Source organism: Diceros bicornis, chromosome 15, assembly GCF_020826845.1.
Source record: "Diceros bicornis minor isolate mBicDic1 chromosome 15, mDicBic1.mat.cur, whole genome shotgun sequence".
Classification (NCBI taxonomy): Eukaryota; Metazoa; Chordata; class Mammalia; order Perissodactyla; family Rhinocerotidae; genus Diceros; species Diceros bicornis.
Window position 1 is genome coordinate 25,414,362 of NC_080754.1, and position 13,456 is coordinate 25,427,817.

The window sequence follows — 13,456 nt, forward strand, 5'->3', positions numbered from 1 at the left end:
ATATCCTATTAGGAGAAGGCTGTGTGTTTTCTTGCAAGAGTAAATTTTTCCTGGCATTTATATACAGCCACAAACACATAATTCACTTATTGATCTGTTCAAAGAACACATGATTAATTTAAAAGGTTCATGTGAAGTGAAGAAAATGGAGTTTTTTTTAAGAAGAAAACAGGGGAAGGTTAAATGGGCACTTCTCTGAAGTAAGAATAATTAAAAGAAGGCTACCCCCAGAAATCAGTTCTTGAACCAGCCTTATTGATATAACACTGTGGTTAGGAGCCCTGGACGTTGTGGTAGAATGCTCAGCTCTGCCACCGCCAGCTCTGAGACCAGGGAAAATGATCTGACTTCTCTGTGCCTTAGTGTCCTCCTAGAGTTGCTATGAGAATTAAATAAAAGAAAGTCAAATGCTAAACACACTGTCTATTCCGTAATAAATGCACCGTACAAGGTAAAATATCTTCTTCCACCATGATGATCATCTTCATCATGAGCACCAGCATCTTAAAGGGGTATGAAGAAAAGGACTACACAATGAGATTTCCAACATTGCGGGTGATAAGAGCTAAGTTTGGGGGAATAGACCATAGAAAGGGAAGAGCCAGTGCAAGTGAATTTTGATTCAGGCAAGTACAAAATAAAACATTTGGAGGGAAGGAGCTAAAGTGTTCTCAGCACATAAATACTGAGGAGAACCCACAAAATGGGAGGAGCCTGTGGAGAGGGCTCCCTGAGAATAGAGGCCACGGCAGCTGCTAAACCAGTCCCACTGCCTCCTTCCTTTCTAAGTCTGTTAGCTCCTTCTCTGATTTCCCTTATGGCTGTGGCTCTAGAGTAGACAATTGTGAGACTAGAAATGTTGCCAGTGTATCTCTCAAAGAGGTCACCATGTATCCTAACACTCCAATTAATTCAGGAGAGTGAGGGAGATAGGGGCGCTGGAGCCAAGAGGGGAACTGAGTGGGCCAGGAGCCAAGCTGGAGCTAATTGAGTGGAAGGAGAAAGCAAACTAGCTTGATTGAAAGCTGAATGCTCTGGGAGCACCTTGTGTTCTATCTTTCATTCATTTGGTTCAGGTCCTAGTTTCCACCCTGAACAAATTCTTCCAGGTTTCTTTTCCAAATGGAGTTAAATCACCAAATTAATTCCCCGTGCAAGTTTTTCTTTTCATAATCTTGTCACCTTATTAGCAAACTAGCCCATGCCCCATGTTATGAGAGAAGCCAGAGAAAACCATCTGGGTCTAGGATTGTCATGAAGCTCTTTTCATGCCAGAAGGTTTATTTTGAAGGGCAGTGAGGACTTGAGCAGACTGGAAGGACAGACAAGAGCATTTCAGGGCTATTGGACCAGGGAAGGTGGCTGGAGAGGGCAGAGCGAACTCTCAGGATCAGCAAGCAAACCAGCTGACTGGTTCACGTAACAGAAGAGCATGCCATGAGGCCGGAAAGCTAGGTTTGCTCATTAGTAGGTAAGCTTCTGGGTTGAAAACAAAGTTTTTTCTTAAAAAAACAAAATGAGTCTCTGCTATGTGTCAGCCATGTACCCAGAAAGAAGGTGGAGTGGGGGAACCCAATGAAAGAACATTCCTTGAGGAAAAAGAAAATAATTTAAACTCCAGCAACCATTAGAAATGCACAAATCAGACTGTGTCAAAGCTCTCGGCCTCAGTGCTTGGGGAGAATGGGAAGAGAGTCAGACACAGAGAATAAAGAGCATGTAGATGCAGGGAGGGAGCCTTAGGATAGGCTGTTCTGTTAAGGATTCCCTTGAAATTCTCATTCTTCAGGCTTCAGAACAGACTTGGGCCCTACAGCTTAATGATGTCAGGTGGTGAGGGTGGAGGACGGTAGGGAAGCAGTAGGAAAGAATGTGGAAACGCTGGATATAGATCCTGGATATATTCACATTTGGTTTAGATTCAAATTCCCAAGATACCAGACCTCTGAGCCTTACCCTCTCAACTAAAGCACCTCGACTTTACTCTGCTCCTCCTCACAGGACCCTCAGCACTTTCCACTCCACTGATTCCTGGCCTTGGGACCCCTCGGGGATCTTCCTGGTGCAGACAGACCCTTCATAGATTCAGTTTCATGGAAAGAAAACAAAAACCAAAATTGAAAAAAGGCGGGCTCTTCTTGCATGCCTGATGTCTTAGTTTTATTCTAATTTCTCTTAGTTTGTAGGCAGGGAAATGGAATGAAAATTTTGTTTGGGCTATTTTCCAAATATTATCTGATAAAGGACTTTTATCCAGCATATATTAAGAACTCTTACAAATCTATAATCAAAAGATAATTAACGTACTGTTTGAAAAATGGGTAAAAGACTTAAAAGACATTTTACAAAAGTAGATACAGATGGCCAATAAGCATATGAAAGTGTGCTCACCATCATTAGTCATCCTAAAATCATAATCAGATATCACTGCACACCCACTAGGATGACGAAATTTAAATAGACTGATAATACCAAATGATGGCGAGGATGGAGAGCAACTGGAACTTTCATACTTTCCTATTGGGAATGTTCAACATACACCTACCCTATGACCCTACAATGGCACACCTAGGTAACTCTCGAGAGAAATGAAAACCTATGTCCAGAGAAAGACTTATATAAGAACTTTCAATCAGCCATATTCATTGTAGCCAAACACTGGAAACAACTTGAGAGTTCATCAGCCGGAGAATGGATAAACAGATTGTGGTATATCTATACAATGGAATACTACTCAGCAGTAGCAAGGAATGAACTACTGATACACACAACATGGAGGAATCTTAAATACAACATGTTGCACACAAGAAGCCAGACATAAAAGAGTACATACTGTATGATTTCAATCCTATGAAATCCAAGAATAGGCTAAACTACATTTGTGATGATAGAAATCAGAAAGTGGTACCTGAGGCAGGGGTCGGGGTCAGGGGAGTGGGCAGGAACTGACTGAAAAGGGGCACAAGTAGACTCCCAGCGGTGATGGAAAGGTCCATATTGTGTTTTTGGTGACAGCTACATGGGTGTATAAAATTGTCAAAACTCATGGAACTGAATGCTTAAAATATGTGTATCTTGGGGCCAGCCCAGTGGCCTAGTGGTTAAGTTCGCACACTCCACTTTGGCGGCCCAGCCTAGCAGGTTCGAATCCCAGGTACAGATTGATGCACCACTCATCAAGCCATGCTGTGGCGGCATCCCATATACAAAGTAGAGGGAGATGGGCACAGATGTGAGCTCAGAGCTAATCTTCCTCATCAGGAGGAGGAGGATTGGTAATGGATGTTAGCTCAGAGCCAGTCTTCCTCACACACACAAAAAATATGTGTATCTTATTGTATGTAAATTATACTTCAATTTTTTTTTAAATACAGGAGGAAAAATGTATTTATATGCCTCATCTATACAGGCCTATTCATCCTATAATTTATCTCTTAAAATTACAGATCAGTTCTCTCTCTTATTCTTCTCAGTATAACTTCTTTCTGTAGTTAGAGAATGAAGTGCTTTTCAAAGATGGGATACAACATAAGCCTGTTTTGCCTGCCAACCTGCTGGTTCCCAGACCCCAGGGACTCCCCACAATAAGGATACTAGGTTTTCCTGCTGAGCTTAGTGGATCCCTTAGTTGATCTGAAAAGATGTGGGGGCAGGAGTTGGGAACCCAGGACAGTGAAGGTGGTATTTTTACAGTTCAAAGAGCAACTACACTTTCAGTGAAGAAAGGTCTTACTGTTAGACAAGAAATGGAATCCCGTGCCCCTGATAGCAGCCCCTCATGCTGCACTGCTTGCCTTTCCCATCCTGGTCTGTACGGCCCTAGCACGGGACGTAAGAGTGCCAGCTCCCAGCTACCTCCAGCTGGTCTTCTCCTTCCCTTTGTCCCTGATGCTCCTGGAGCAGCCACGGTTGGTAACTGGGAAGGTTGTGCCACGTGTCAGCTGGGATGAGGCCCAGCATAATGAAAATCACTAAGCTGGGGTTCTGGCATCTGTGCTTAGGCTGCCTGGGCCACACTGCGACTGTTTGATCTCAGGTGAGGCTTTCATTTCCTCTTCTCGGAAAAGAGGGTGACAGTCCCTGTGCCATTGTCTTCATGGGCTGCCATGGGAGCAGCATGAGATAATGGACCTGAAAACTACATCAGAAAAGTTTTCATTTGATTCGTATATCAGATGAAATTATCATCCAGCTCTGTACTTCTGAGTTCCTACTCTGTGAATGATGGCAGTGGTGGTAAGAAGTGTAGGATTCAGTCTCTATGTGCAATCACATATTTGAGAGGAGACTAGGGGAAGTCACATGAGTGAAGGTGTAGAGCAATGAGCACCTAACAAATTCATATTAGGGCAAAGTTTCCATTCATTACATGCTTGAGTCTTCATTAGAACCATTAACGCCTTTCAATAGAGTATAATCTGCGTGGGTTTCTAGAGGTATGCTGTACATTTACACCTTGTCTAGTCACCATTTCCAGGTGTTCGCCTTGGTAGTAGAGGGAGAGAATCCCACCCAATAGAACACAGGAACCAGATCAGGACCCCGGGATTTGCTGTACGCCAGCTCCGATTGTGTAACCTCAGGCCATTCACCAGACTTCTCCAGCCCTCAGTTTCTATTTCTTCAAAAGAGTTAGACTCCATACTTAATTGCTGGCACCTCTCCCATGATGAGATTTTTTTAGGGTAGCAGTTGTGGTGTGGTGGACAAAGTCTGCAGTAGAAGTCTGAGCTGTGTACTCAGGTCTCCCCTCGAGAGCAGAGTGAACTCTAGGCAAACCATTCCATCTTTCTGGGTGAGCGTCAGCATCCTCTTCTGTAAGATGGACCTGGAGATCTCCATGCTGCCTTTGTCTCCAGGTCATTGTGGGGGGCAAATGGGATGGAGTATGCAAAAACTTTGTAAACCATAATTCTTCATATAAACATTTGCTGCTGTTCCTTTGCTGTAGCTGTAGACATTGAAACACACGGGGAACACTTTTAAAGGCATGCCTACATGAGGGCATGGCAGTGTTGGTTGAATGTAGTCTAGAGGTCAGAGATGCAAAGCAGAGGCTAATCTGTGAGTTGGGTTAGTTAACAAGGCTTGGAATTGGTGAGCTTCAACCTAGCAGTCTCTTATGGCCCAGTGAGCCTGTACTGATGGTGTCCCTCACAGGTGACAGCAGAGCTAGACGCCTGGAATGAGGACTTGCTTCGGCAGATGAATGACTTCAACACAGAGGATCTGACGCTGGCAGAGCAGCGGCTGCAGCGCCACACGGAGCGGAAGCTAGCCATGAACAACATGACCTTCGAGGTCATCCAGCAGGGCCAGGATCTGCACCAGTACATCATGGAGGTCCAGGCCTCAGGTAGGCAACCTGTCCCGTCCTTGTTTTCTGGGCAGGAAGAAGATGAAAACAAGAACACCAGCTTGACTCTAATGAGCACTTCCACTCTGTTCATTTGTATTATTCCTACAGATACAGATTTTTGCCCCTATTTTAAAGGAAAAGAAACTAAAGCATGAGAGCTGAAGTAACTTGTCTGAGGTTGCCCAGTCAGGCTGTGGTAAAGATGGGAATAGGGCCAGGGTCTCCTGGTGCTGTGGAGAGAATGGGAAAAAGCAGTGATGGAAATTAGCACAGATTCCAAAAAATGGTGGCCTGGAACAACAAACCAGGTGGGCTCCAAGAGCAGTCAGCCATCCATGTGAGTTGATTAAAATGTGTAGATTCCTACTATTCCCCCCCTCATCCCCCTACACACACTCTCCTGCCCACCCCACTTCCTCCACCCCAGGGCTGGCCCTTGTCTCCAGTTCATGCCTCTCAGAGTCCTCAGTTTTTTATCACTGGTCTGTGCATGAGCGTAAGAAGTGTTGATAAAAATTTATAGCAAGATCATATAATTTTATAACTTCTCAAAAACACATGGCTGAGTCACCCAGATTTGACTTCTTTTCCTGCTCAGGATTTATTCACTAGGTAGTTATCCAACAAATGCAGGGGCCCTTCTTTTTATACCTACCACTCTCCAAAATGGCCTTTGATGGTCGAACTGGAGAGAGTCATAGCAGTTCCTAGTCCAACTGGCCCAGGAAAAAGAAGTCACTCACCTGGGCACAGGCCAGTGGAATGCTGGAACCCAGGTGTCTACACCCAAACCCACCCATTGCCCTCCTCCTGGGTCCTCATTGGCTCAGGTTCCTCACCCTCCAGGAGGAGGCAGACAGGGGCTCAGGCCATCAACTCTTTAAAACACCGTTGGCCCATGTCCCTGTTGATCATGAAGGATATTCAGAATCACGAGATTGTCAGGGGGACCTTAGCAATCAAACTTAATTTTAGGGTACTCTGTTTCTTTTAATAATCTGAAGGAGTAAATACCAGCATTCAAAGGAACTTCACTTCTAACCAGAGGAGAGACCACCTATTAAATTCTGTTCGCTTTGATCAGCATAATCTTTCTTTGAATTTTCATTTGTGTTGTGAACAGGCTGCAGCTGCCTATGAGACCCAGGCCTGTTTATGGGAGTGCGGACCGTGCCCCACACAGCCCCAGGAAGGGCCGTTCACATTGCAGTCTATCTTGGGACTGTCTTAAATATGACAATGCCCAGACCTCATGCCCAGATCTTCTGATTTAGCTATCTCTAAATGGGACTTGGGCATCAGCAAAAAGCTCCTCAGATGATTCCACTGTGCGGCCAGGGCTGAGAACACTGCTTTTCCTCATGATGGTTAAATCACAGCAGCTGATATCTATGGCGTGCCCTCGGACAGTGACCCCCAAATGTAGTTCCCAGACCAGCAGCATCAGCATTACCTGAGAACTTGTAAGAAATGCAAGTTCAAGGGCCCATCCCTAGACTCTGCCACATCAGAATCTCTTAGGGTCAGGCCCAATAATCGGTGTTTCAAAGCCCTCCAGGTGATTCTGATGCACCACTAATGTAGGACCGCTGACCTAGGACCTTGCTACTCAAAGTGTGGGCCCTGGACCAACAGCACTGGCATCACCTGAGAGCTGATTAGAAATGCAGAATACCAGGCCTTATCCCAGACTTATGAATCTGAATCTGCATGTTAACAAAATCTCCAGGTAAATCATGTGCACATTAAAGTTTGAGAAGTGGAGTTCTAGGCCATGGCCTGCCCCTTTTAAAGGCCTTATTAGGGAAGAGGGGAACTGTGATCCTTTCTCTGTGTTTGAGCACCTTACCTGGACTCAGGGTTTCACTCTATGGCTTGCCCTCATGATGCTCACCATCGCCGGCTATCCAGCTAAGACGGGGAACCATGGAAAATGCAAACACAGTACCTAGGAAAGAGGCTGGGGCAGAGAAGCCCTGCAGGGATGCTCACCCTTCATCCTTCAGTATTGATGGGTCTGGCAGGAGGAGAGCTTGTCTGCTGGGAAATCTGCAGCACCTAGGAGCAGGGTGCTGGCATGACCTTGGGCAAGCCCACTTCTGTCCCAAGAGCCAAGTATCCATGGTAACAGAAAGACTGCTGGGAGCTGGCTGGAAGTCCCTGAAGACTGCTTGTGACTGGGGGTTGGCTGTGCTTGGTGGCCACCTTAACCATGATGGCTGAGTGGGTGAAAGCACCCCAGGCAGGTGGGCTGCCTACCCCCACAGTATCCTGTTCTAGAAATGAGTTATGTCAGAGAAGCTTGATTAGCCTCTTCAGCCCTCTCTGCTGGGACTGGCTGTTCTCCTGCACCTACCACAGCTAGACGTTCAGTCTGGCATAGCCCATGAGGCTTCAAAGGGAATGAATCCAAGGGTTTCAGGGAAGCTCACTCCCTGTCTGCTGCTGAATGTCTGGGCCTACAGAGGAGGCATCTATCTCATCTCTGGCTTGGAGGAAGGGAGGGCAGAGTCACGCCAGAGCTGGGGGTGGGGGTGGAGGTTGGGGGCAGGCCTTGCCCCCAAGTGGCCAAGAAATGCAGAACTTCGGGACTGAGGCAATACACGTCTTGGGCACTTATGATGTATGTCTAATGAACTATATTTGAACTACAGGTAAAACAAACTATTGTCTTAGAAAAAGGACAATTAGCAAAATTAAGAATTTGGTTGGTATTTAACCCTCCATGGTAAATTAATTAAGGGCTTATGCTTGGATTTTATAGGAGTTAATGGAAGTAGAGCATTTCCATATGCTTATTTTCAGGTGTGACGTTTGTAGCATGGAGCCAGATTCTGCTACATCCCTCTGGTGTGCCAACAGTTCTAACCAAAGCAAAGCTTTTGCTTAAATCTGCATCAGCCTTAGGAACAGAAAGCAGAGCAGGAACAGTTTCTTCCCTTGCTCAATTGTTCTTTCCTCACCATTGCATCATCTATTTGGGCCTCAAGTGGGGAGATGGCAGAGTTTGCTGGAAATAGTCAAACTGGGGAAACGCAGTGGCTGAATTCAAGTCTCGGTTCCACCACCAACAAGCAGCCTGTCTTTGGAAGTCCTTTCTTTCTCTTTAGACGTTAGTTCTTTCTGTCTAGTGTGGCAGGTGGGCCTCAATTCCTAAATTCCCCTCCAGTTCTCACTTTCCTTGATTCAGCCTAACCGCCCCCACTGGTTATACAACAGATCCTCCCTCCAGTGTAATCTGACCATGTGACTGTTACACTTGACCTTGGGAATAAGGCAAGAGCTATGTATCCAATGGATATATTGCTTTTGTGGTTTAATAAAAGCATCAGGTTCTTCTTTATGCATGGTTTTCAAGTGAAAACTCTTTGGAGTATGTAGCAATAATGCTTAAAATTTACTGTTTTGCCTGGGAAGAACCAGCCTCAGCATTTGAAAATAAATAAATTCTTAAATTGGGTTGTGAAGATCACTCATCTCCTTGAGCACAGAGGTTAACTGTACAGATAGGAGAGGAAGACTTCCTGGGACGAAATCCCAGCTATACCTCTTACTAGCTAGGTGTCCATGAGCATGTTACCCAACCTCTCTAAGCCTTGCCTTCCTCTGAAAAATTATAAGAAAACCAACCTATAGAGTCATTGTGAGGATGCAGTGGGATAGTACATGAGCATGATAAGAGTTCCATAAAGCTTGATAACTGTTGTATATTATACTAGTATTCTAGCACATACATACTGCATTCTATCGAAGTTATTTGTGTTCCTGTAGCTCCTCCAGCAGCATGAGGGCAGGACTCTTTCTTCCTTCTCTTTACATTCCCAGCAGCTAGCAGAGTGGTTATGTCTTGCACAAAGCAAGTTCTCAATAATACTGTTTGCTGAATTAATCAAGATTGAGCATCAGTGTGGGTAGAACAGGTGTAGGTAAAAATAAAGGGCCACAAATAATTTTATTTATGTCGTAAAAAGCCTGTGTTTTTCCAAAATGGAAGCTACTCTGGGGCTAATAGGAATGTGGATCTGGTGGATGCTGAGATGAGGGGAAGAGAACCTCAGTGGTTCTCAACCTGGCTGCATCTTTAGAATCACCTGGACAACTTCTTAAAAAATACCAAGATCTGGGCCCCACCCCTCAGGGATTCTTACTTAATTGGTCTGGAGTGGGCCCAGATTTTTTTAAACTTCCCAGGTGATTCTAATGTACAGCTAGGGTTGAGAATGCTGATCTAGAAACCTCATTAAAGGACTTGGGGATTTCTGAACTGGGTGTCATATTGAGAGAGTGACACAGAAAGGAGTGGGGAGAGGAAGAGAAAGAGAAAAGAAGTTCTCTATCTGAGGCAGATACTGATATTTAAAAAACACACAGTCAAAAAACACCGTACAAGTGCAGGCAGCATAGCCAGGAATACCTAAATCTTTCCCTAGACCACAGGCACTCTCTCACTGAGGAAATTAAAATGGTACTCTCGACTTGGCAGCAAAGGAAAGCAAAGTAAGATTTTATTATTAGCTGTAGCCTTGAGCCCTAAATAAAGCAGTGCCAAGCATTCTGGTAACTAAGGGTAGCATAAGGAATATCTCTCTCCCTGGATTGCTGGCCATTATACCACCCTATCCAGTGGGTCCCAGTCTTGGTTACACGTCGGAATCACCCTGGGAGCTTCCTGATGCCTGGATCCCACCCACAGAGATAATGATGTTATTGGTCTAGGGTGTAGCCAGGATTTTTTAAAGTTGTCCAGAAGAATCTAATGTGAGCCAAGATCTAACAGCATCCAAACCACCATAGTTTCTAATGATATACATGGAGCAAGTACATAAACGCCTGAGTGTAGATTTTATATTTACATTTTATACAAGCCATTCAACAGTCCCATTAGTAATCACCAATGAAAATATTATAATTTCTCCAAGGGAAAGAAAAAAGTAGGAAAATGGACGTTTTTGAGCCTACTAAATGCCAGGCACTGTATATACCTTATCTCTTAGTCCTTACAACATCCTCAAGAAGTCGTTGTTGGAATTCCCATTTTACTGAGGCTCAGAGAGGATACAGAGCCCAGAGACTCACCGTTAATAGGTTGCAGAGCATGGATTCAATTCTAAGTCTGTCCTTCCCCAAGCTCTCAGGTGCTTTCCACCACAGCACACAGCCCAAGCTCTTCCCTGAAGAGGCCCATGTGTTCACTGAACAGGTATTTACTAGACATTGTGAGTCAAGCACTGTGCTAGCTCCTGAAGATGCAGAGAGGCATAAGACAGGCATGTCCCTGGTATCAGAGAGCTGGCATTCCTTCGAGAACGTGGACAAGTTAGTAAGGAACCGACCTCAATGGATGTGTTCTGATGGAGGGATGGGCACAGGACATTGTGGGAGCACATCAGAAAGCAACCTCAATACAACTTTCTTTAAAGAGACTGAGAAACTATTTCATTACGAATATCTTTCACTACTTGATGGAAAGAACAAACATGTCTTGTTGCATTTCTGAGAGCCCCTAAGGAAAGCAGTTAATCCTGTGATTAGATTGAGAGCAGTCACATCAACACAAGCAAACTCTATTTGCTGTTGATCAATGGCTACTTACCAGTTGGTGGGTTTTAGCTGGGACTCAGGTTGATGTGTTTGGGGGCAGTGGGAGAGAGGGATGAGTTTCTCTTCTCCTAGGTATAGCTGGAGTAAGTCTCCCTGTTCCTCCCCTTAACTCTACCCACTACATGATGTGTTGTTGAAGAGTGCAGAAGTGCAGTAGGCATTGTCTTCACCCGTTTTATTTCCTGTGCTCATCTCCCATAAAACAATATCAAGCGAGATAGATGAAAGGGAAGGGCTTGAGTCTCGGGGCAGGCAGGGAGCCTGTTCTGGCTGATGTCCTAAGCAGGTGGCTGGCCTCTTTGATGAGTTACCAGGCTTAGAGAGCCTATTTACATGTGGTGTGGCAGGGGTGAGCCACGGGCTTCCCAGAGAAAGACATTTTGCCCAAGCCCAGCATGCTAAACACCAGAGATACTTGCAGAATGAAAACGAGCTGGAAAAAAATCCACATTGTGGCTGGAAGCAGGGAAGAGCATCTACTTCTGCAAATGGATCCTAAATTACATTTTCAGAAAGTAAACATGGGGGTCAAGGGTCCTCCCACTATGCCGAGCACTACAGAGGTAGAAATTTGTGTATTTTTTATTTTATTTTTTATTTCAGTCAAGGAGATGCTCTACCTCATCGTCACTGAAAATAGTAACTAGAGGGAGCTGACTGCCAAAAGAACAAGCCATTCTTTTCTCTTTCTCCTCCAGATATTTCAGGAGCTGGGATTTGGAATTATGAAACTGACAGAAAAAATAAACATGAAAAGACACTGAAATTATTACCATGTAACACCAGAAAAAAAATTTCCCATTTTCCCATACTATCCTTGTATAACACACTATTTTTTCCTCTAGAAATGAATTCCCCTTAGCGGGTACAGACTTGCCCTACACTCCCCCGACCGTATCCTGCAGGTGTGTTGGTGGTGGCAGTGATGATTTTCGGATGGTGTGAGTGATAGGGAAGTCTCCCAAAGGGGATTTATTTTTTAGTTGGCCATACAGTGAGATTGGCAGGCTCCTTTGGGTGTGATTCCCATGGAAGGACACTACCCTTTGGTGACTTATCTGCTGGGATTTTGAGTCTGAACCCCATTGTTGGTTGCGTCTCTATTTGTCAGCATCAGGCCCACAGGTGCACTGATCATAGATGATAGGATAAGGAGCTAGGGAAACGATCTGGACAGAACTCAAGCTGCAGAGCCAGGTGAAGTCAGGGACCAGAAGGAGGCAAGTGATCCCGAGTTGGGATTTTCCCAAAGCTAAGGATCTGAGCAAGACCAAATCAGAAATAGGTAGACAATCAGAATCAAGAAACGACACGGGGGGGCAGCCCCTTGGCTTGGCGGTTGAGTGCGCGCACTCCGCGCCTGGCGGCCCGGGTTTGCATCTGGGGCGCGCACCCACGCACCGCTTGTCCGGCCATGCTGAGGCCGCGTCCCACATACAGCAACTAGAAGGATGTGCAACTATGTCATACAACTATCTACTGGGGCTTTGGGGGAAAAAAAAAGGAGGAGGATTGGCAATAGATGTTAGCTCAGAGCGGGTCTTCCTCAGCAAAAAAAAAAGGGGAGGATTAGCATGGATGTTAGCTCAGGGCTGATCTTCCTCACAAAAAAAAAAAAAAGGACACGGGTTACAACTTGCGTCAAGTTGGAGATAGATAGAAACCAAGAGAGCATGAATGTGAGAAGGCAGAAATGTGACAGTTTAAGAGTCAGGAATCAGGAAAGTCATGGGACTAAGGAGCAAAGATCCGGGTTTATTGTGTTATGTCAGATGCTTTACATGCATTATCTCATTTAATCCTCTCAGATAAAGCCCTGTTATGGTGATCCATCCAATTTCACAGAGGGATATGTAGAGGCTGGAAGGGTGCTGATAACGGTGATTTCCAGATTCCAGCCTTCATATGCATATTGAAGGAAATGTGGTCTTGATGGTACAACCTGATTTTTGTTTATTTTTTTAATCAGGAATTGAGTTAATCTGTGAGAAAGATATTGATCTGGCCGCCCAGGTGCAAGAGCTACTGGAGTTTCTCCATGAGAAGCAGCACGAATTAGAGCTCAACGCAGAGCAGACCCATAAGCGGCTCGAGCAGTGCCTCCAACTGCGGCACCTCCAGGCCGAGGTCAAACAGGTGAGCCTGGCCCTTCCACCTTCAGCCTGGGCTTCCCAGCAGCTAAGCTTGGCCGGGGGCCTGCTCCTGGTATGGGATAAGGCATATAGAGCTACAGGTATAACCAAAACTTAGAAAATAGGTAAGTTAAGGAGTGGTTGTATTAGCTTCTGAAAGCTAAGCTGCTCTCTATTGGATCTAACAAACAGAGCTAACGGTACAATGGCTCAAACTACAAATGCATGATTTCTCTTTCCTAGCAATCTAAGGAGAGCATTCCAGAGTTTTCCTAAGTTGTCCTCAGTCGCTAAATCTGTTCTCTTCCTTTCTATCCTCAATCCTGGCATGCAGTTCACAGGAAATACAAATCCTTGGTCAATA

General features: G+C 45.1%; 1 protein-coding gene across 5 annotated transcripts in view; it reads left to right on the forward strand.

Annotated features, from left to right (window-relative positions):
• The window catches only part of KALRN (kalirin RhoGEF kinase), a 633,650-nt gene that overhangs the window by 343,189 nt on the left and 277,005 nt on the right, over positions 1 to 13,456 (forward strand). For all 5 annotated transcript variants that reach the window (XM_058555948.1, XM_058555950.1, XM_058555937.1 and 2 more), the window contains exons 14-15: positions 5,161 to 5,356; positions 12,930 to 13,096. In XM_058555948.1, the coding sequence (XP_058411931.1) occupies positions 5,161 to 5,356; positions 12,930 to 13,096 (363 nt within the window). The remainder of the gene's footprint in view (positions 1 to 5,160; positions 5,357 to 12,929; positions 13,097 to 13,456) is intronic.